Source organism: Pleurodeles waltl, chromosome 11 (assembly GCF_031143425.1).
Source record: "Pleurodeles waltl isolate 20211129_DDA chromosome 11, aPleWal1.hap1.20221129, whole genome shotgun sequence".
NCBI lineage: Eukaryota > Metazoa > Chordata > Amphibia > Caudata > Salamandridae > Pleurodeles > Pleurodeles waltl.
This window is the reverse complement of record NC_090450.1, coordinates 67,673,326-67,696,840: the sequence shown is the minus strand read 5'-3', so window position 1 is coordinate 67,696,840 and position 23,515 is coordinate 67,673,326. Positions and strand designations below refer to the sequence as shown.

The 23,515-nt window shown below is 44.6% G+C and overlaps 1 protein-coding gene across 2 annotated transcripts in view; it reads right to left on the bottom strand.

Annotated features, from left to right (window-relative positions):
- PIK3CA (phosphatidylinositol-4,5-bisphosphate 3-kinase catalytic subunit alpha) overlaps positions 1-23,515 on the bottom strand; it is a 372,723-nt gene that overhangs the window by 39,372 nt on the left and 309,836 nt on the right. For both annotated transcript variants that reach the window (XM_069213071.1, XM_069213070.1), the window contains exons 16-17: positions 12,844-12,922; positions 247-417 (exon numbers count right to left, since the gene is read on the bottom strand). In XM_069213071.1, coding sequence (XP_069069172.1) covers positions 247-417; positions 12,844-12,922 — 250 coding nt within the window. The remainder of the gene's footprint in view (positions 1-246; positions 418-12,843; positions 12,923-23,515) is intronic.

The following is a 23,515-nucleotide window of genomic DNA, read 5'->3' as shown; positions in this document are numbered from 1 at the left end:
AAGAGGATGGCACTCTTCATGGTTCCAAAACATAACAGTAACATTTTCCAAATTTCATTTATTTATTTACATTTTTTTAAAAAGACATGTAAAATGTGGAAATGAAATCGTAAATGCAAGAAATCTTGGGCATCCATAACAAAAACAACTGGACATGGGGACACTCCCAGTAAACTAATGTTTCTCTAAGACAAATACAAACTCTGAAAAGGGTAAGCTCAAATGTAAAATCTAAGTAAAACTTACATGTCGCCTTTATTCTTGTCTTTCAGCCACTGATGCAATGTATGGCTGTTGAACTGCAAGGCACCTTTCAGGCCTCCTTTACATTGAATCTGCATGATTGTATGGGAGTTTCTCACAACCTCAATCAGCCCAACACAGTCTCCAATGGATAAGCAGCCATAAGGCAACATTCTAGGCAAGGAAAGCAAGCCTGATTACACAGAGTTCATTTCCAGAGGTCAGATAGTGCTGTAGGTCACATCACACCAATTCTTCATCACATTCCTTTATGTTGTGCATACTACAAACAACTGCTTCTTGATACATGGCTTGTTAAACACATTAAAATTGAAGCTAATGTATTGGCCACATCTTTTTATGTGGTACATGACAGTACTTTCTGTAAGTGGTAATGACCTTAGCAACAAAATAGCATCAGAGTGAACAGGGACGAAGAAGACAGATAAATGGCCTAGAGCAGTGGTCTTCAAACATTTTAATGCTGCGCCCCCCCCAGTTGAAAAATAAAAATCATTGTCCCCCCCTTTAGAATTTTTCACAATTATTTTAGAACGATGGCAATGTTTAAATAGGTCTAAACCTATTTAAACATTGCAGTTATGTACTGTTACTTTAAAACTGCAATAACATGCTTCTGCTTAAAACAAAGGCATGTTATCTGTATAATATTTCTTTTGGGCAGAGTTTGGCGCCCCCCCTGGGATCACTTGAGGCCCCCCAAGGGGGGCTCGCCCCCCAGTTTGAAGACCTCTGGCCTAGAGTAATGTGACCGGCTCCTATCAATGACTGGTGTCATGAGATGGGCCGCAAGATTGTGGTTGCGAATGTTACAGAACAATGGGGCCACAAATAGCAGAAACAAGTCCTGGAAACAGAGCAGATTGATTTTGGCATTTTGTACATGCTATGCAATAGTTACACAAACTTATCTCAGGTAAATCAATAACTGAGAAAGCAATGCCGCACTGAAAGGCAGTTGACAGCGTTAGTATTAACAGACTGTAATCCCCTCACCAGGCTTGTGGTTCAACTGAAAAAAGCTGCAAATCTAAGGAAACTCCTAAAAGGCAACAGGGCAGCATCTGCATATCCGTGATAGAAATAGGGTTAAGACAAATAAGGAAGCAATATTTGCGTGTATACAAACTGACAAAAAAAAAAAACTGTGACATTACCACCCACCCACAAACTGTCTAAAACCAAACAGCATACACTGTCTCTCTTTGGTCACTCATATAGAACTCCACCTTTGGTAAAACAGCAGATTCCAGCTTCTATGCATCTTCACGTAAGGAAGACTAAAGAGAAGGATGCCTCAATTTTTTTCTTTTTGTAGCTTTTACCTGGCACCTGGCAACATGTACATGCATGTAACAGAAGCAGGTGGCCTTAATGTTATCTGAGCTCCACTCCTGTTGCTAACCAGTTTCTGCAAGACATACCATTACCATCCATTTGATGTCTAAACAAATGTAACCAAATCCATGCATCATCTCCAAGATATCCAAACTCATGACAGCAGCATCAACCTGGTGTTTCAAAATCTTTCTTAGCAATATCGGAATCCGGGGTGACAATGACCAAGGCTATGACAGATGTATTCTCAAGCTGATGCAAACAGCAAACTTAAGTCTGCCATGTTTTTAATGCCCAGAAAAAGAGTGATGGGTCAATATCTTAAGTTTTACTCTTCTACCCATTTCACTTCGTATAGACAATCACCCTATCATTTTGCCATACAATTAACATAAGTCTAAGTACGCACGGCGGTGTGGCCTGCCAAAATGGCAGGTAGGCTGTCCTTCCCAGTCACTCCTACCACGAAGCCCTGCATCCTCAATCCTGTACCATTGCGGGCCTCATGACTCCTAATCAGCAGTTTGTGGCACCCCTTTTTGTTGGCGACCTACTGGGGGCCTCAAAAAGGCTGAATGCGAGCACCATGCATGAAAAGAAGAGGTGGGCCTAGCTGGACTCTGAATCTGGGCGCCCAGGGAGCCTATAGATAATAAGCGGACCAGAGAAATGGAAGGAGATCAGAGAGTTTAGCGGGTAGAAGCCACAGAGCCACCTGAGCTCTGGTGCGGGTGGTCCCGCCCTGAGTGATTCCAGACTTGCAGGGTGTCAGGAACAGGCTAGTGGGAACTGCACGGACTGTGAACTGCCCTGCATCAGACAACTAGTGGAGCGGTGTAGGTGCTGGAAAAAACAATAAAGAGGGTGGGCCTCCTGGACTATCCTACAGTTGGGAGGTGGCGGTCAAGTGACTGCAGCGGCCTCTGCTGTTGAGTTCAGTGACCGGCCGACCTGTTGATCCTGCAGCGTCTGCGTTGTAGTGGGGGCCTGACAGGCTGGTGCCCCACAGGCGCATACTGACTGAAGGTGAGCCTACAACTACAACAGATGAGGCCTGATAATGGCTCTTGCGATGTGGCGGCCTCCACAGTAATTTCAAACAATTTGCTCCAACTAGGGAAAGGCTTAGCAGTCCGACCTACAAAGCAATGGAGCACTGCACGCGGCAGTGGGGCTACAGGATATTGGCTGTCTGAGTGATATCCTGTGGTGCCTATGGACACCTCATTGCTACAGTGATGCTGTGTTGGAGAAGGGCCTTGAAGGGGCCCGGATAGGGGGGTCTGGGTTTGTGCAGCCCCCAGGCAAGGGCCTCCACCCAACTGGCCCTTCTGAAGGTGCCTGGGTGGCAGATACGAACTGTGGCCTGTTTTATCAAGACAGCATACTGTACGATCTACAAATGTAATCCATAAAAACCTCTAGTGGAGAGCTTTGGCATTTTGCGTTCTTCTAGGTTGCTAACATGTCTATGCATGGTGTACCTCACCTTTGAAAAACAACACTCACCACCCCTTTGTATAGCTGCTACGCATATCTGTCTGCTTACAGTCTGCTTCGGATTTCTGTTCCCCAGGCAGGAATATTTCAATTAGTGTTACCCTCCTTTTAAGAGTCCACTTCCATATATCTTGTGCTAGTGTGGATAGCACATAAGATCTTGTTCACCTGTTTGCTCAAGTAGACAATTGTGGCTGTGTTGCTATTCGAATTTGGACCAACTTTTTTCCATGCTTGTCTGGAAGGCTATTATTGCTAAGAAAACAGTCCTGAGTTCCAGCACATTTCTGTGCTGTACTGCTTCTTTTGGGATCCATAGCCCCCTGTTGTAATGGTTACTGAGGGACTTGGTAGTTTGAATGGACACTCCACTGTATTGTTGTTCGTATTTCAGAATTGCATCTTTTTCTTACTCTGTGACACAGACTTCACACTGATTATTAGTACTGTTGTTGTAGCCACTCCTGCAGGCGTATCATGTGCAGCCTCGTTTGGGGTGTTAAAGGAACGCAAAACATCATCATGCCGATCATCTTTCTCATCAGCTTCACTTTCGGACGTTGATCTTTCTGGTAGGTGAGCTTGCTCTGTTAGTGCCTGTACTCTGTTACCAGAAATGCCTTGTTTTTTTTCCAGGTATAGGATCATTCCTAGGAAACTCCTTTTCTGGGTTTAGTGAATTGTGAACACTTTTGGTGCAGACTTTATCCCAAACAGTAGTGCATTCTGTCCACGATCTCAGGAATATTTAGTGTCTTTTGTTCAAAGCTGTGTGCAGGTAGGCATCACTGAGGTCTACAGTTGCTATGTAGTCTTCCCTTCTGCACAAGAGGAATAACCACTTGCAGTGATATCATTTTGAATTTTTGTGTTTTGATAGAGCTGTTGAGCATCCTTAAATCCAGTGTGGGCCTTGATGTCTTGTCTGATTTTGGTAGCAAGAAATAGGTTGAGTAGACTTTTAGGATCCTTTCTTTTTGTGGTACTACTTCTGTTGCCCCTTTATTGTTGAGTTCTTGTTGTAAGCGAAACTTTTCTTCTTTGCTGTTTTTCCCGTGCTCACGGTCTTACTGTAGGTAGCGTGTTTAGCAGTTCTATGCAATAACCGTGTTGGATCAGATTTAATATTTGTCAGAGATGATGATCTTCCATTCCTGGAGAAATCCTTAAATACTTCCTGCTTCTGGTGAGTTGTGTAGGAGGATTAATGGAGCAAAGTCACTTGCTGGAGGATCCACATCCCTTTGGGACAGGTCTTCTTCCACAATAGGTGTGTTCTGAGGGTGATCAATACTGCCACAGTAGTGATGTGGTTAACCGCCCACACTGAGATGTGAAGGTGTTTGTTGGTGAAACTGCATCCCTCCTCTTGTGGGTGTCCTCTTCCTTTCGGTCATAAATCCCCGAAAGAGCACCTAGGGACCCTTGTACCGCAAAGCCCTATCGCCTTCCTTGTCTCATTGTCCTTTTTCATGGGCTGCAGTGCTTCATTAACTGTATTTCCAAGCAGGCTGTCCCTGGTGAAAGTCATGTTGATGACTGAGGCCTACATCTTCAGTTTAAACCCAGACACCCTCAACCAGACATAGCACCTTAGTAGTTTTAGTACAGTTGTTGCACGCAGTTGTCTGCGCAATTTAACGTGGAGAAAGTGTTGGCTATACTCTTGCTCTCCTAGACAACTATTTTTGCCCTCTTTTGAACTCCTCAGCCAAATGCTGCATATGCTCTTCTATCTTATCCCGTTGCTGATGGGCATTTCTGTTCAGCAGTGCGCTGGAGTTAACACTGCGTCACATCTGACCTCTCCAGTTTTCATCCCACTATGTTTGGGCATTTGCCTTCTTTTGTACTGCAGCCACAAATACAAAATCTGCTGCTATGTTTCCTTCGATGTAAAGACAGTCTCTAGTACAATACCTGTATTTTTTCTCAACTCTTGGCAAGATTGCTTTTGCCAATGTAGGAAATTGAACGCCTCCTGACCCAGGTCCACGGCTCTGGGCAGCACTGGCGGGAACTGATCTCTCTTTTTATAGGCAAACAAGGTCTGTAGTAGAATACGGAATTCCAACAGTTTTTCTTTGAGCTGTGCACTGTAGGTGACTGCTGCCCACTGACATTTCACTGTATGCAGTGTATCGTCACGGGGCCACGGTCTAAGCAGGAAAGAATCTACCCTTTCCTCTGGTGAATCTGCAAATATGGCTTGCCATTCCTTTGTAGACTAACCTAACTGGGAGGGATCCTGCTCAACCAGACATTTCACTTACTTGTATTGGAAGAATTCTTCCTCAACCTCCCCCTGTGGCCCAGGTGTAGGCGATGGATTTAAGTCTGTCACTTCTTGTTCTGTGTACTTTTCTTGTAGAGCCTTTAGAAGGATCTTTTATTTATTAAGCAAATCATCAAACTTTAGCTTCCTTCTCATGAAACCATCTATTTCAGCTTAGAGGTGCAGTATTCACGTTGCAAGCCTTTTTGTAGATGTTGATGGTTTATGTTCTTTTCCCCAGTGTCAATATCTCTTTCAAAGAGTGGTCCCTTGTTACTCCCCTGCTCTCAATCGACCTCCTGTGTTGAATCTGGTCCTAACGATGGACCCTAAAGGTATCCTTCTGCTTGGTCCCATGGGGCTCTCTTGATTTCTGTCTGCCTTCAGGCATCTAAGGTTTTGGAATCAAAATGATCTTGGTGTGCTTAGAGTCTGAAGTGTTCAGCTCAGTGGGAAGCTACCTGGTGTTTATTTCAACATCCACTAGGGTGTTGTTGTTTTTTTTCTCTTTCTCGCTCTCTCTCCTTCCCTTCCCCCCCTCACCCCCTCCTCCTTCTCCCTTCCCATTGATTTTTACTTGAAATAATGTGCTGAATTGAGACGGTTATTCATTGTAAAAGCACATCCCCTTAACAATCTTATGTTAAATAGTTTCTAATAAATTATCGCATTACTTACATTTTTTTTTTTTTTTTTTTAAATTACCTTTAATTTTACTGGTAAACATTTTGACTTTATCTGTTAATACCTAATTAGCTAGCATACTTTAAAAATAATGTATTTTTATAAACAAATTATGTCTCTAGTCACTCGCGCTTTGCTACTAATCAATCAATACAACCGTCTAATTCCTAAGGCATCAAAATCCGCCTTTCCTTTCTCTAGTGTGAAATGAACTTCAGAGCCTGTCGCTTGATGCCCCTGCGAGTGCAGCTGCTGTGCTGTTCCTGAACATGCAATACTGGCTTTATGGCCTCCATAGTAAGCGTTGGATCATGTCAGTAGACTGTGGATGTCGTGGCTAACAAATTTCACAACATACAGAGGCTACCTTTTCCACCTACCCTCCAGAACTAGTGCCCCAGCTCCTTTTTTTCTTAAATTATGTTCTAATTTTTATTTTCCTTCTGGCCAGTCTGATATTACCAACAACACTGTTTGTAGCAAGCACACATGCTTGCAGTCTCTCATGCTTTGCAAATCACATATATGGCTTGTCTTTACTAATTCAAAGCTGCCTTGATTGATTCATGGGTGCCCCTTTTTAAGTTGAGTGCGCAAGCACTTTGACCTGTTGTAAGTATTGTGGGCTTTTAACCACGCTCATCTCATGCCCATCACTTCCATGTGTCCCTGGCCCTGCCTTTCAAAAATCACACAACGTCATTGGTAAATGCTTTACATTTGTCCCACCTGAAGGATGGTTTCTTACAGACTTGCAGACTGCCCTTGTTACATAGATTATTGCACGACTGCCAATAAACTTCAGCATGGAGGGACTATTTTTTAAATTTTGTCTCTCACCTTTGTGCTGTAGGGCGGTCATGGCGCTCACAGCATGGACAACAGCGTCAACTCGATTAGTGGTATTCTGGTCACATTGTACACAATTACCTAATCAGGGTAATTTCTTGTTGCTCTCTCCTTGAAACTCGAGAAATTGCTAAATGCTTTACGTAAAACAGAAATCCTCAAAGCAAAAGTGGCTCTCCCGGCACAGCAGGAGTGCCAATACCACAATATTTACTGCACTTGGGAAACTTGCCCCATAATACTTTGCAGCCCATTACTGTTCGAAAACATTTTGGCCCATAACTGAGGCTGTAGTGGTCCTAGGACAATGGGACAACCATTAACACGTCCAAGACATGGCACTCTTTGTCTAGGTCATCTCTTGGTCCCCACGCTAGGTTAGAGGGCACCCCAAAATAATAACCCCTCCCACCATTCAGTGTCTTTTTAAGCGCTCTAATGGCTGGTACTTTTGTTTTACAGCTCGGACTAGTTTGTTTTTATGGGCTTTCTAATATCACTGATATGGGCCTGCCGTCCCTGCAAATATGTAATGCACAATGTTCTCTAGGGGCTAAATATATAGTTACATGACCATGTTTCTGTTATTTTCATTGTGGTATCCTCATTTAAGAATTACAGTCTTATCAACATACTAAAATATTCGTCCCACGGAAACTTGCACCATAATGTTTTGTAGGGCATTACTTTTACAAAACATTTTTGCTCATAACTCGCTCGAGGTGGTCCTAAGACAATAGGGCCACCCTCAAAACTTTCATCATGATGTGCTCTTTCGGTCTACACCATCTCTGGGTCACCACACTATGTTAGTGGGGACTCCAAAATAATAACCCATACCACCATTCATTATTTTTTTAAGCTCTCATGGCTCGAACTTTTGTTTTATAAGTGGGAGAAGTTACGTTGTATTGGTCTTGTTTGTAATTTCATTGCAATAGGTTTGCTATCCTTGAAAATGTGTAATGCACTACGCCCTCTTGGGGCTACCTATATGGTTACACTGCATTACTTTCTCCCATTCATTTTTCATGTGGTTATGATATCTAAGGGTTGACTGTATGGGTGCATGACCATGTTTCTTCTAAATGCTAAGTTTTATTGTGGTGCTCTCTAGGGGCTGTTATGAGCATTGCAGTCAACACACTATAATATTTGTGGCATAAAAACTCGTCCCATAATGCTGTTCAGGCCTTTCTTTTTACAAAACATTTTTGCTCATAACTCAGCCTGTGGTGGACCTAGGACAGTGGGGCCACCTTCAAAACGCTCTGTCTACAACATCTCTGGGTACCCACACTAGGTTAGTCGGGATCCCAAAATAATAACCCCTCCCACCATTCACTGTCTTTTAAGCTTTCTCATGGCTAGAACTTTTGCTTTACAGCTGGGAGAAGTTTAGTTTTAAGGGCCTTATTTGTAATAGCACTGCGGTAGGCCTGCTAGCCCTAAAAACGCCCTTTAGGGGGTAAGTGTATGGTTACACTACATTACTTTCTCCTGTTTTATTTCCTAGGTGTAGCACTCTAGGGGCTAACAATATGGTTACATGACCATGTTTCTTACAAATTATACTTTTGTTATGGTGCTCTCCAGGGGCTGTTTTGAGCATTACAGTCCAATGCCAAAAGTTTATTTCTGATAAAAGTTTATATGATAATTGTATATGTTTTAATAATCTCTCCTTATTACAATTATCCATGATTCAGGACAACTTAACATCCTTATTACACTATTACTGTTAGAACACTTGATATGTTTGGGTGACCCTTCTAGTTTATTTCTCCCCTACGGCTGCTTTGTGTCTTTTTTGGGGAATTCTGTTAGCCAGCCAGCAACTCTGATGGTAAGGTGATGAAAGTGGTATTCTGTTGGAATTAGCATGGCAGATTTAAATTAGGATACTAAATGGAAACATTCATTTTTTGCTGCAGAAAGAGGAAGAAGGTAAATGAAAGTGCTTTACTTATATGCAGGGCACTGTAATTATATGGCAGGAAAATACAAAATTATGAGGCAGGGTTGAACAATTTATGTGGCAAGAAAAGTCCAGTTATCAAGTTACAAAGCCAATAGCTCCAACCCAAGCAAATGTGAGACCTCTTGCATTGTAAATGCTTCTTTATCTATCTGATATGATTATGTGGGCCACTTTTATTTCTTGTTTTTGGTATGCGGGCTGTTTTTACTGTTGATTTCCGTGATATTACCAACAACATTGTCTGCAGCAAGCACACGTGCATGCATGCAGTCTCTAATACCTTGCAAAGGAAGTATATAGCTTGTCTTTACTATTTCAAAGCTGTCATGAATTATACTTGTGAGCCTATTTTTTAGCTATGGTTTGATAACGAGGACCGCTTTTATTTTGGTGCCCAGACAGATTTTCCCTCCCAGTCTGACTCCGCTCATTCGTATGTTTCTTCAGACTCGCCATACAGTGTCAGGCAAGTGGGACTGGGGTCACTCAATGCCACCTAATTTATAATAGCTTCTTTGTGGATTGCTCTGAGCACCCCAGCCTTTTGGTGCCTCCTGGACTCTGACGTGTAGAAAACGGTCCTGATTGTACAGGATCTCCCTGTCCCTACAGGCCTTACTGACTGCTTGGGAAATACAGCCGAAATGAAATAACCCCAGACCCCTCAATCTTTTGGAGTCGCTCACCTTTCTGCAAGTTTTAGTCCACCTGATCAAAATGTATGGCGTAACATAGCAAAAAATTCGCGAACACAAGTACGTTTCGGCCAAGCAAATAAGCAACATGGCTTAAAGAAAAAAAAAAAAAGTGTTTACTACTTTAAACTATGTTGTTCAGCTGGCAGTCAACTGCTGTGCAACACAACAAATATGCTAAACCTACTGACTTTGCCAATGCTTGTAATGGTGATCCAATACCTCCTATCAATGACCTCCCTAAAAGTCTTGCGTCGGCTAAATACATTTCTATCCTTGACCTAACAAAGGTTAGTGGCAGGTTCCTGTTAGGGATTCAGAAAAGCTTAAAACCTCTTTATTCCATAACTTGGCTGCACCAATTTTGTTTCCACTTACATAGAGCTACTGCAACCTTCCAACACCTCATGGGCCTTGTACCGACCTCTCATCACTCACACTACATATTATTTAGTCAATGTCACTTTTAGGCCCCACTGATCAGCTGACTTAGTACACCTTGAAAAAGTGCTTCTTTCATTATGATAAACGGGTCTAACTGTAAAGTCCTTCCCAGAAAACAGAGCTGGAAAAAAGGATGGGTGCCCTCCACTCATTTAGTTAAACACAAAATAGGACCCCTATTTCCTGCACCTAACAGATATCTACTACGCCCAGACCCGCTATCAACTGGAGCTAAGGCCAAACTATTGAACAATCAACATTAGGTTCAAAAAGATGTCTCACATTAGCAACCACGAAATGCCTGTTTGCTGGCAAATCCAACTGACAGGGATAGTCATCCTTGGCGTACTCCTACGCTTGCAGAGATGCTCAAAGCCACCTGTAGAGTCATGTGGCTAGGAGTTATGGTGCATATGTTTCTGTACTTGTCCCTATTGCTAATCATTGTAGGCCACCAGAGTTAGAATGTTGATCTCCACCCACAAGGTCACATGATGATGGCCAGAGCTCAGCCAATTGGAACAGATAGGTAAACATGCCTCCTGAATTTGGGGATGAGAGGGAGAAACTCTCTGGGGTTAATTTTGATTAAGTTTATTACAGAAAAGAAGCAGAGATCTCTCTAGAGAGCTGATGAGGATTCCCAACTTACAGCTGACACATTAAAAAAATCTGCGCAACTTAACAACTGAGGGTAGTGGATCCCAAAGTTTCTTGACTTCAACTGCTGACATTTGTGGAGAAACTGAACCTAGTGAATTCCCACATTTGGAGGAAGATCCGGAAGCACCCCACTATGAGCTTTACTACATTGCAGCTTAACTACAGCATGTCACAAAATGAACTACCACAATCAACATGAGTGAGACTAAATAATTCACAACAGAAATACACAGAAACAATCTTTAGGGCTTATCGTTAGTGGACTAGTGGGAACCCTGCCCTGTCCCTAAAATGACAGTCACAGTACAACAATGTTGGGGAAGTTATCTATATTTCGTTTATACCAGGGCCTCTGTGCCGGCAGCTAGCTCTATTCTGTGTAATAATTTGTGAAGACCCGATGTTGACCACAGATATTCATCCTGAAGAACCTACTTGTTAATGTCACTGAGTGACCTGCACTTCTTCCCACGATTGAGGAGGTGCGGGATGAATAAGATCTCCAGGTGTAAATTCTGAATATATGGTTGAATGCTAGGCATACTCAGACTACCAGAGGACATGAATGATGAACTAGATGCAAACACTGCAGACTAGGTGGAAGATTGTAACATGCCTATGTGGTCAACTGCTAGATGTTTTAAGGGGACTGCATGTGAGATGGAAAGCTTTACGCAGGAACTTAGGGTTGAAACGTGTGGTAAAAAGAAAATAGAGCCTAGTTTAGCTTAGGTTTAAAAAAAATCAGCAGACTCAAATTAAGTAGAATTAAACTATTTTAAACACAATTTTTTCACACTAGTCTTCAAAGACTATACAGGAATTCATAAGGAACATACCCTAGATGACAGGCTTCTGACTTGGCCTTCGGCCACATAGTCTGGGACTATTCAGAAATAACCAGTTTTGGGCATGGAAAGTGAATTTGGTAAGATGAACGTAACTCAAGAGCACATTAAGGGAAACCTTGGAACCAGCCATTCAGGAACCCATGAGGTTCACTGAAGATGGGCTCCCTTGATTTAACATGTATTACTCGCTATGTACAGATGGCAGGTGTCTGACTGCAAGCAGTGGATCAACTACTGGGCGCTGCACCTCGAACCTTTACACAGGGGGCTTTAAGCCATCTTAAGCCACACACCCCTTACAATAAAATGGTTCAAATAAACCTTCAGTTTTTGTGCCCCAATGACAATGTGCATCTGTGCGTGATAGTGCAAATACTACTACACAATCAGATATTTGCAGCTGTTTGCATCAGGCAAGCATTAACAGGTTGTGTGCTACAATGAAGTGCTCAAACCAGGTTCCCTATTGAGAATCTACAATTAAGCTGAATTTCTGCAGCTAATAAAGGATGCATCACAGCTTTAAAAAAAAAAGGTAGGTTACAAATCTTTCAGAAGTCTCATCATTACCTTCATACTACATGGTGCTGAACTTGGTTACTACCAGAAGTTTTAAAAGAGAAAAACAAGAAATAATGAAAGCAAAGTTGACTGTCTTATGGCCAAACTACATGGAAGTTATCATTTAATTTTACTCCATTTTATAACGAGTCTTAAGGCGGCAGCAAGGCATTGTTATCACTATCACAAGGAGATCTTTGTTATAAATAAACATTGTGGAGTAGTCTGCCACGCATGATACCGAAATGATTCTATTCAAAGTGGGTGGGGTTATTACCAACAATGGTCTTGCTTACATCATACTGAGATCAAAAAACACCAAAAAACGTTTTACCGTGTCAATCATGTTGTCACCATAGAAACCGTAACAGCTAAAAGAACTGGGTCAATGACAAAACAAAAACGAGGAGACAGGCAACCAGATGAAAAAGAAACCAGCCTATGAACAGGAGGAATGTAATAAAATATCCTAGACAAAAAAAAACTGAAAACTCGTAAAAAAGATTTTGAACAGGAAAAATGCTGATGGAGAAATGATAGATGAAGAGGAAAAAAACAGCAAAGTTAAACACGCAGATCATTCTGAAATTTCCTTAAAAAAAATAAAAATAAAAAAAAAAAAATCAAAACTTCGTTTGAACATGCACTTAACAGCATTTAAACGTAAATGAGAAAGTCAATAAAAAAAATAACTAGAGTTGTGTAGTAAATAAAAATAAAGTTAACATTGTTACTCACCGAAGGTCAAGACCCTGATTTTGCCAAATATTTTCCATAATTCGTATGATCTGAAGCGTTAGCATATCCTGCCGTAAATCTAAAACACAAAAGCGGTTAGCTCCAAGCATAAAAGGGACAAACTGACATAATAACCACAGATGGGGTATTGTCAATATTACTACTATAATAACCTAGCAGTTACATTAGCATATTTTGTTTAAAGTGCTGGGCACATTTGATAAATATTTACTGATTTAGGTCTTTCCAAACAAGAAATGTATTTGCAGGGGACATCAGTTTCCTAGATCCCCCTCATCTGCAAGGATATTCTGCTGTTGACTTCACTGATAGTTGATGGCCTCACCGTTGTTTATTAACCGCTTTGGTGCGGGCGTCGGCCACTGGCCGACGCCCACACACCCTCCCTGGTGCGGGTCACGACCAGTGGCCGACACCAGGAAGGGCATTAATAAATCCTCGGGTGCGTTGCACCCGAGGATTTTTTTTTTTACTACCCCCGGGAGACACAGAAGCTACCGTGTCTCCCCCCGCCCCTTTGTGACGCGCGCTGACGTTTCAAAGGTGTTTTCCCCATCAAAGCAGGAAGCAGCCTTGCGGCCGCTTCCTGCTTTGATGGGGGAAAACGGCCTTTTCCACGTTCGGGAAGGCCTCGTAAGAAAGGGGAGAGTCTCTCCTTTCTTACGAGGCCTTCCTGAAAGTGTTTCCTGGCCCCCGATCGCAGCACAGCTGCGATCGGGGGCCAGGAAACACTTTCAGGAAGGCCTCGTAAGAAAGGGGAAACACTTTCAGGAAGGCCTCGTAAGAAAGGGGAAACACTTTCAGGAAGGCCTCGTAAGAAAGGGGAGACACTTTCAGGTTTCCTGGCCCCCCCTATCGCAGCACAGCTGCGATCGGGGGGCCAGGAAACACTTTGAAAAGGCCTCGTAAGAAAGGGGAGACTCTCCCCTTTCTTACGAGGCCTTCTGAAACCGTTTCAGAAGGCCTCGTAAGAAAGGGGAGTCTCCCCTTTCTTACGAGGCCTTCTGAAACGGTTTCCTGGCCCCCGATCACAGCACAGCTGCGATCGGGGGCCAGGAAACCACACTAGACACCAGGGATTTCACTTTTGGGGGGCAGCCCCCCGGAAAACGCCCCCCCCCCCCCCCCCCCCCCGGCATAATTTTTTTTTTTTTTTTAAAAGGTAAGGTCGCCCGTGGGCAGGGTGATCCCCTGTGGGGGCAATTTTTTTTTAAGATGTTGTAGGGTTTCCCTGGGGGCCATTTTGGCCCCCAAGGAAACCATACAACAACTAAAAAAAAATATATGTATATATATATCTATGTAGATATATCTATATCTATATATATATATATAGGTAGATCTGTATCAAAGAGATTTATAAAGTGCGCTACTCACCTGTGAGGGTCTCAAGGCGCTGGGGGGGGGGGGGGGGGGGGGGGGGGAGGGGGGGGGGGGGGGGGGGGGGAAGGGGCTGGGAGGTTCACTGTTCAAAAAGCCAGGTTTTGAGGCCCTTCCTGAAAAGAAGTAGGTTTTGGGTCTTGCGAAGGTGGGTTGTGAGTGCGTTCCAGGTTTTGGGTGTAAGGTAGGAGAAGGATCTGCCCCCGGTGGTGGTGTGTTCGATGCGGGGGACAGAGGCGAGAGAGAGAGGTCAGCTGAGCGGACGTTTCGTGTGGGGGTGTGGAAGGTGACTCTCGTTGAGGTAGGCAGGGCCTGTGTTGTGGAGTGATTTGTGTGCGAGGATGAGGATCTTGAAGGTGATCCTTTTGTCAATGGGGAGCCAGTGGAGGGATTTGAGGTGTGGAGGGATGTGTTCGTGTCGGTGGAGGTCGAGGATGAGTCGTGCTGCTGAGTTCTGGATGCGTGTAGTTTGCGCTTGAGTTTTAGAGTGGTGCCGGCGTAGAGGGCGTTTCCGTAATCAAGCCTGCTGCTGATGAGTGCGTGAGTGACAGTTTTTCTGGTCTCTGTGGGGATCCATTTGAATGTTTTTCAGTATACGGAGTTTGTTGAAGCATGAGGAGGTAAGAGCGTTGATTTGTTGGGTCATCGAGAGGGAGGAGTCTAGGATGATGCTGAGGTTGCGTGCGTGGTTGGCGGGGGTGGGTGCAGGGCCTGGCGGGGTGGGCAACCATGGGGGGTCCCAGGTGTTTTTGTGTGGGCCAAAGAGGATTATTTCGGTTTTGCTTGAGTTGAGTTTCAGGTGGTTGGCTGTCATATATATATATCACTTTTGTCAATATGTGTGTGGTTTCCCTGGGGGGAAAAGGGTCCGACTTGTCTAGTGGCAGTTTTAGTGCCATAAAGAAGCGCAGAAGGTTTATATGCCTACTGCAAAGAGCACATCTGTATTTTATGTAAATAGCTGAGTACATTAGTAAAGTCTATGGAGAGATGAAGGGCACTTTTGCTGGGTGGTAATGAGGGAATCCGAGGAGGAGGGAGTGGGAGCACCAATAATGATTGTTGGACTGGGCGCAGGAGGTGCTAAAGACTGTGACGAATGGTATGTGACAAGGTGTTTTTTGAGTGTCTTGAAAGTACGTGCTGATTGAGGGAAGAAGCGCAGGTAAGGTGGCCTCTACTGTTGCACGTATCTCACACACACCATCGATTTTGTGACTGTCTACGTAGGCTAGTGTTTTAGAGCAACAGTTTAGCCAATAGCAGAGATGGCATCTTGATGGATGACTGCTGCCTGCACTCGGGTTATAGAGGACCGCTCTGACATAGGATCAGAGACTGAGAAATCAGATACTGAGACAGCATCTGAGGGATAGGACAATGGCGCAGACTCTGGGAGTGATTTTTCAGTCAGAGGAGTCCCATTCGAAAACACATCTTCCAGTACATTATGAGGGAGGTGATGAGGACAGTCCTGCTGTCCCTTCGCAAGCTGTTCGTGCAACTGGGTAATAGTGGGTTAGGCCAACCCAGAGAGCAGGTGAATGCGGCGGCAAGCAGAGAGAGAGTGCTCTCTTGGGAGCTCCCCAATTTAGTTCAGCCCCAAATTCCACCACCCAAATCATATTGTGGAGACATCAAAATTGTCTAAGGCAAAACAAACTGGTTTTGTAAGGCAGGCACCTGTGTTTTTGGTCCTGGATTCGGCGGCCATATAGAGAAACACAATAAACCCAAACATTTCTGGAAACTAGACATTCGGGGGAGTCCACAGAGGTGTGACTTGTGTGGATTCCCCAATGTTTTCTTACCCAGAATACCCTGCAAAGCTGAAATGTTGAAAAAAACCTCTATTTTTCTCACATTTCTGTCACACAAACTACAGGAATATGCTGGGATCCACAACATTCCTACCACCCAGTGACTCCTCACCTGTCCTGATAAAAACACTACCCCACTTGAGTGCCTACACCTAGTGCCTGTGTCAGGAATGGATCACCCCAGGGTCAACAGCTGCCTCACGTAAGGACCAACATTGATCGTTGTGTGATCTATTCCTGTCGCAGGCACCAGGCCTAACCACACAAGTGAGGTATCATATTTATCGGGAGACTTGGGGGAACGCTGGGTGGAAGGAAATTTGTGGCTCCTCTCAGATTCCAGAACTTTGTGTCACCGAAATGTGAGGAAAACGTGTTATTTTAGCCACATTTTGAGGTTTGCAAAGGATTCTGGGTAACAGAACCTGGTCCGAGCTCCACAAGTCACCTCATCTTGGATTCCCCTGGGTTTCTAGTTTTCAAAAATGTGCTGGTTTGCTAGGTTTCCCCAGGTGCCGGCTGAGCTAGAGGCCAAAATCCACAGGTAGGCACTGTTTTCTATGAAAAAATTTGATGTGTCCACGTTCTGTTTTGGGGCATTTCCTGTCGCGGGCGCTAGGCCTACCCACACAAGTGAGGTATCATTTTTATCGGGAGACTTGGGGGAACGCCGGGTGGAAGGAAATTTGTGGCGCCTCTCAGATACCAGAACTTTCTGTCACCGAAATGTGAGGAAAACTTGTTTTTTTAGCCACTTTTTGAGGTTTGCAAAGGATTCTAGGTAACAGAACCTGGTCCGAGCCCCGCAAGTCACCCCTCCTTGGATTCCCCTAGGTCTCTAGTTTTCAGAAATGCACAGTGTAAGGAAATGCCTCCTTGGCATGGTTACCCCCTGACTTTTTGCCTTTGCTGATGCTATGTTTTGAATTGAAAGTGTGCTGAGGCCTGCTAACCAGGCCCCAGCACCAGTGTTCTTTCCCTAACCTGTACTTTTGATTCCACAATTGGCACACCCTGGCATCCAGATAAGTCCCTTGTAAGTGGTACCCCTGGTACCAAGGGCCCTGATGCCAAGGAAGGTCTCTAAGGGCTGCAGCAGGTCTTATGCCACCCTGGAGACCCCTCACTCAGCACAGGCACACTGCTTGCCAGCCTGTGTGTGCTGGTGAGAACAAAACGAGTAAGTCGACATGGCACTCCCCTCAGGGTGCCATGCCAGCCTCTCACTGCCTATGCAGGTATAGATAAGTCACCCCTCTAGTAGGCCTTACAGCCCTAAGGCAGGGTGCACTATACCCTAGGTGAGGGCACCAGTGCATGAGCACTGTGCCCCTACAGTGTCTAAGCAATACCTTAGACATTGTAAGTGCAGGGTAGCCATAAGAGTATATGGTCTGGGAGTCTGTTTTACACGAACTCCACAGCACCATAATGGCTACACTGAAAACTGGGAAGTTTGGTATCAAACTTCTCAGCACAATAAATGCACACTGATGCCAGTGTACATTTTATTGTAAAATACACCCCAGAGGGCACCTTAGAGGTGCCCCCTGAAACCTTAACCGACTATCTGTGTAGGCTGACTAGTTCCAGCAGCCTGCCACAACCGAGACATGTTGCTGGCCCCATGGGGAGAGTGCCTTTGTCACTCTGAGGCCAGTAACAAAGCCTGCACTGGGTGGAGATGCTAACACCTCCCACAGGCAGGAGCTGTCACACCTGGCGATGAGCCTCAAAGGCTCACCCCTTTGTGCCAGCACCGCAGGACACTCCAGCTAGTGGAGTTGCCCGCCCCCTCCGGCCACGGCCCCCACTTTTGGTGGCAAGGCCGGAGAAAATAATGAGAAAAACAAGGAGGAGTCACTGGCCAGTCAGGACAGCCCCTAAGGTGTCCCGAGCTGAAGTGACTAACTTTTAGAAATCCTCCATCTTGCAGATGGAGGATTCCCCAATAGGATTAGGGATGTGACCCCCTCCCCTTGGGAGGAGGCACAAAGAGGGTGTACCCACCCTCAGGGCTAGTAGCCATTGGCTACTAACCCCCCAGACCTAAACACACCCTTAAATTTAGTATTTAAGGGCTCCCCTGAACCTAAGAATTCAGATTCCTGCAACTTACCGAAGAAGAAGACTGCTGAGCTGAAAACCCCTGCAGAAGAAGAAGAAAGAAGACACCAACTGCTTTGGCCCCAGTCCTACCGGCCCGTCTCCTGCCTTCTAAAGAACCCTGCTCCAGCGACGCTTTCTCCAGGACCAGCGACCTCTGAATCCTCAGAGGACTGCCCTACTTCCAAGAGACCAAGAAACTCCCGAGGACAGCGGCACTGCTCCAAAAGAACTGCAACTTTGTTTCAAGTAGCAGATTTAAAGACCCCTGCAACTCCCCGCAAGAAGCGTGAGACTTGCAACACTGCACCCGGCGACCCCGACTCGACTGGTGGAGAAACAACGCTTCAGGGAGGACCCTCCGGCGACTCTACGACTGAGTAACCAAAGTTGTCCCCCCTGAGCCCCCACAGCGACGCCTGCAGAGGGAATCCCGAGGCTCCCCCTGACCGCGACTGCCTGAACTCCCTTTCCCGACGGCTGGAAAAGACTCTGCACCCGCAGCCCCCAGCACCTAAAGAAACGGAACTTCTGTGCAGGAGTGACCCCCAGGAGGCCCTCTCCCTTGCCCAGGTGGTGGCTACCCCGAGGAGCCCCCCCCCCTTGCCTGCCTGCAACGCTGAAGAGATCCCTTGATCTCTCATTGAAAACCATTGTAAACCAGACGCGTGTTTGCACACTGCACCCGGCCGCCCCCGCGCTGCTGAGGGTGTACTTTTTGTGCTGACTTGTGTCCCCCCCCGGTGCCCTACAAAACCCCCCTGGTCTGCCCTCCGAAGACGCGGGTACTTACCTGCTGGCAGACCGGAAACGGGGCACCCCCTTCTCTCCATTGAAGCCTATGCGTTTTGGGCACCTCTTTGACCTCTGCACCTGACCGGCCCTGAGCTGCTGGTGTGGTAACTTTGGGGTTGCTCTGAACCCCCAACGGTGGGCTACCTTGGACCCAAACCTGAGACTTGTAAGTGATTTACTTACCTGACAAAACTAACAAAAACTTACCTCCCCCAGGAACTGTGAAAATTGCACTGAGTGTCCACTTTTAAAACAGCTTATTGTGTTTTATGTAAAAAGTATACATGCTAATGTAATGATTCAAAGTTCCTAAAGTACTTACCTGCAATACCTTTCAAATGAGATATTACATGTGGAATTTGAACCTGTTGTTCTTAAAATAAACTAAGAAAAGATATTTTTCTATAACAAAACCTATTGGCTGGATTTGTCTCTGAGTGTGTGTTCCTCATTTATTGCCTGTGTGTATGTACAACAAATGCTTAACACTACTCCTTTGATAAGCCTACTGCTCGACCACACTACCACAAAATAGAGCATTAGTATTATCTCTTTTTGCCACTATCTTACCTCTAAGGGGAACCCTTGGACTCTGTGCATACTATTCCTTACTTTGAAATAGTGCATACAGAGCCAACTTCCTACACACAGGTTTGGTAGGTTTCCCTAGGTGCCGGCTGAGCTAGAGGCCAAAATCTACAGGTAGGCACTTCTCAAAAAACACCTCTGTTTTCTTCCAAAAATTTGGATGTGTCCACATTGCACTTTGGGGCGTTTCCTGTCGCAGGCGCTAGGCCTACCCACACAAGTGAGGTATCATTTTTATCGGGAGACTTGGGGGAACGCTGGGTGGAAGGAAATGTGTGGCTCCTCTCAGATTCCAGAACTTTCTGTCACCGAAATGTGAGGAAAATGTGTTTTTTTAGCCACTTTTTGAGGTTTGCAAAGGATTCTGGGTAACAGAACCTGGTCCGAGCCCCGCAAGTCACCCCTCCTTATATTCCCCTAGGTCTCTAGTTTTCAGAAATGCACAGGTTTGGTAGGTTTCCCTAGGTGCCGGATGAGCTAGAGGCCAAAATCTACAGGTAGGCACTTTGGAAAAAACAGCTGTGTTTTCTATAAAAAAAAATAGGATGTGTCCATGTTGTGTTTTGGGGCATTTCCTGTCGCGGGCACTAGGCCTACCCACACAAGTGAGGTATCATTTTTATCGGGAGACTTGGGGGAACATAGAATAGCAAAACAAGTGTTATTGCCACTTATCTTTCTCTACATTTTTTGCTTCCAAATATAAGAGAGTGTGTAAAAAAGACATCTATTTGAGAAATGCCCTGCAATTCACATGCTAGTATGGGCACCTCGGAATTCAGCGATGTGCAAATAACCACTGCTCCTCAAAACCTTATCTTGATCCCATTTTGGAAATGCAAAGGTTTTCTTGATACCTCTTTTTCACTCTTCATATTTCAGCAAATGAATTGCTGTATACCCAGTATAGAATGAAAACCAACTGCAGGGTGCAGCTCATTTATTGGCTCTGGGTACCTAGGGTTCTTGATGAACCTACAAGCCCTTTATATCCCCGCAACCAGAAGAGACCAGCAGACAAAACGGTATATTGCTTTCAGAAATCTGACATCGCAGGAAAAAGTTACAGAGTAAAACATAAAGAAAAATGGCTGTTTTCAGCTCAATATCAATATTTTTTTATTTCAGCTGTTATTTTCTGTAGGAAAACCTTGTAGGATCTACACAAATGGCCCCTTGCTGAATTCAGAATTTTGTCTAGTTTTCAGAAATGTTTAGCATTCCGGGATCCAGCATTGGTTTCACACCCATTCCTGTCACTAACTGGAAGGAGACTGAAAGCACCAAATATAGTAGAACTGGGGTATGTCCCAGTAAAATGCCAAATTTGTGTTGAAAAATTTGGTTTTCTGATTCAAGTCTGCCCGTTCCTGAAAGGTGGGAAGATAGTGATTTCAGCACCAGAAACCCTTTGTTGATGGCATTTTCAGGGAAAAAACCACAAGCCTTCTTCGGCAGCCCTTTTTTCCCATTTTTTTTGGAAAAAACAAAATTTTCACTGTATTTTGGCTATTTTCTTGGTCTCCTCCAGGGGAAACCACCAACTCTGGGTACCATTAGAATCCCTAGGATGTTGGAAAAAAAGGACGCAAATTTGGCGTGGTTAGCTTATGTGGACAAAAAGTTATGAAGCCCTAAGCGCGAACTACCCCAAATAGCCAAAAAAGGGCTCAGCACTGGGGGGGGAAAAGGCCCAGCAGCTAAGGGGTTAATATTACTGTCTTAGCAGTGCCTAAATTACAATCACTGGTATATTTCACACTTCTAGTTCTTAAGTACAACTTAATTGTGAAAGAGTAGCATCCAGTCAGCCAAGTACAGGCGTCTAATATCAATGGAGCTTCATTATCTGCCATACTAATATGCCAAACTCAAGAGGTGAAAAGAAGGGTGTAGCGACCAGGGTGAGACAAGGGTGAGGCGAGAAAGTAAAGCACAAAGAAACTCCAGATTTGTGTTGTAGTTCAATTAGTAGAAATACATAATAGGGCAGTCTAGATAAAAACGCATCTTACCTCGCCATTTTGTCATATTGGCCGCTGCACAGTTTTCTACCACTTTGACATTTTAAATAAACTGAATATAAGCATTGTTATAGTCTCTGATATTATTTTAATTACAGGATAGGTAAGACAAATTAAAGTAGCTTTTACTCTATACCTTTCATGCTTCCATCAACATAATTCAAAGGTATGCTTCAGATACTTTCAAAGAAAAGCCTAGGACTCCATTCAAAACTGTTTAAAAAAATATATATTTTCGTTTAGAGATCCTTCAGTCCTCAGAAATAGCAACTTTTACTGAAATACACCCACTGTATTCACAGTAGTTAATTTAGTCTCAGGATAATTAAAGCAGATACTGAGGGGTATGGTTGGAACATGCTGCTGTACTTGTTAAGGAGAAGATTTTGAGCCATGGAATTCTTTTTAATGTTAGTGGTTGTCCCCCACCAGCTTGCTGTCTTCCACAATATTCACATCCACTTTGGTACGTCTACCAGTGCTGTTTAAGTGAAAGATGCTGTCAATACACTTTTTACAGTTAAATGTGCAGGCGTTTGTTACTTGTCAAGCTGGTACTCAACCAGGGTATGGGGTAGAGGACCTCTTTCTGGCAGCTGTAACATTTGCGAAATCGGGTACCAGGTGCATCTAGATAATAGGCTCCTGCGTACCAACACAAGTATTTTTTATCTATAATTGCCTAACCTCTTTAGACGCGTGCAAGGCCTCTGATTCTATCCACTGCCCTTTTTTATTTGCTATCATTGGAAAAATGAGCTTTGTGTCTCGATATTTGAAATGGGTCTGCCTCTTGTATAAACCACCTCGGATGAAGGTAAATGGGGTTCTCTCTTGTGATTTCTCCATTGAGCAGGGCACACGCAGGGCTGCCCCTATCTCCAATGATGTTCGCCATAGAGATAGAGGTACTGGCGGAAAGGATCAGGGTTGATGCTCAGATGTGGTGCTGGAGCGATTTGTGGGAGGACCGGATCTTGCTGTATGTAGATTATATTTTTCTTTATATAGCCTAGTGAATTCAGGGAAATCTGACACTTGGAGGACATATTTAGAATCTACGGGACTTACCCATGGCTGCGGATTATGGGGGAAAAGTGCTTTATCTTTCTGACGGGGTGGTCGGCAGGAAACAGCCTTCCCATGCCATTGTAGGTAAAGCCTCTACATTTCAAATATTTGGGCCAATGGATCTCCAAGGTGAGTGATACATTAAATGGAAAATGTGGGTCCCATTCAGCGGAACATAGAGGGGAACTTCAAACATTAGAAGGCTCTGTCGCTTTCGGGCTGGGCAGCACTAGTCAAAAAGATTGTGCTAGCTCACTTTACATATATATTGCGGAATATCCCCCCTTGCACTCCCGGATACATTCTTCCAGGCCACAGGTGCCATGCTACGGTCATTCCTTTGGATAAGTAGCCCGGCACAGATTGTGATGTCCAAGCTGCGTAGGTCAGTTTTAGAGGGGCTATTGAGCTGCCTGATTTGCGAAAATATTACTAGGCTGCACACATGCAGGCCGTCAGTAAAAGGGCATTCATCCTGCTGGCGGACCCAGACTTCCGAATGGACCGTGAGAGACTAGGAGAGACAGGCTCCATGCATGTACTGTACGGCAGGTGTATACCGCAAGATATGCCCCGGCCATGGCTACGGCTGTCACCATATGGCATAAGTTGTCAAGAGAAAGGGAAAGGTGGTTGACACAATGTACCCCATTGTGGGCAGGCATACAGTTCCGCCCTGTCCCAACCATGCAGAAATGTAAGAAATAGGATTTAGCGACATATCCTCTTTGGAGGATGTGTTGGATGACAATGAGATGGTCCAGCATACAAGTTTGCAGGCAAAATAGGGCATGACCCCATCACAAGTCTTTAAATATCTACAATTAAGGCATGCATTACACGCCAGGATTTCTAGGAACAAGGAGG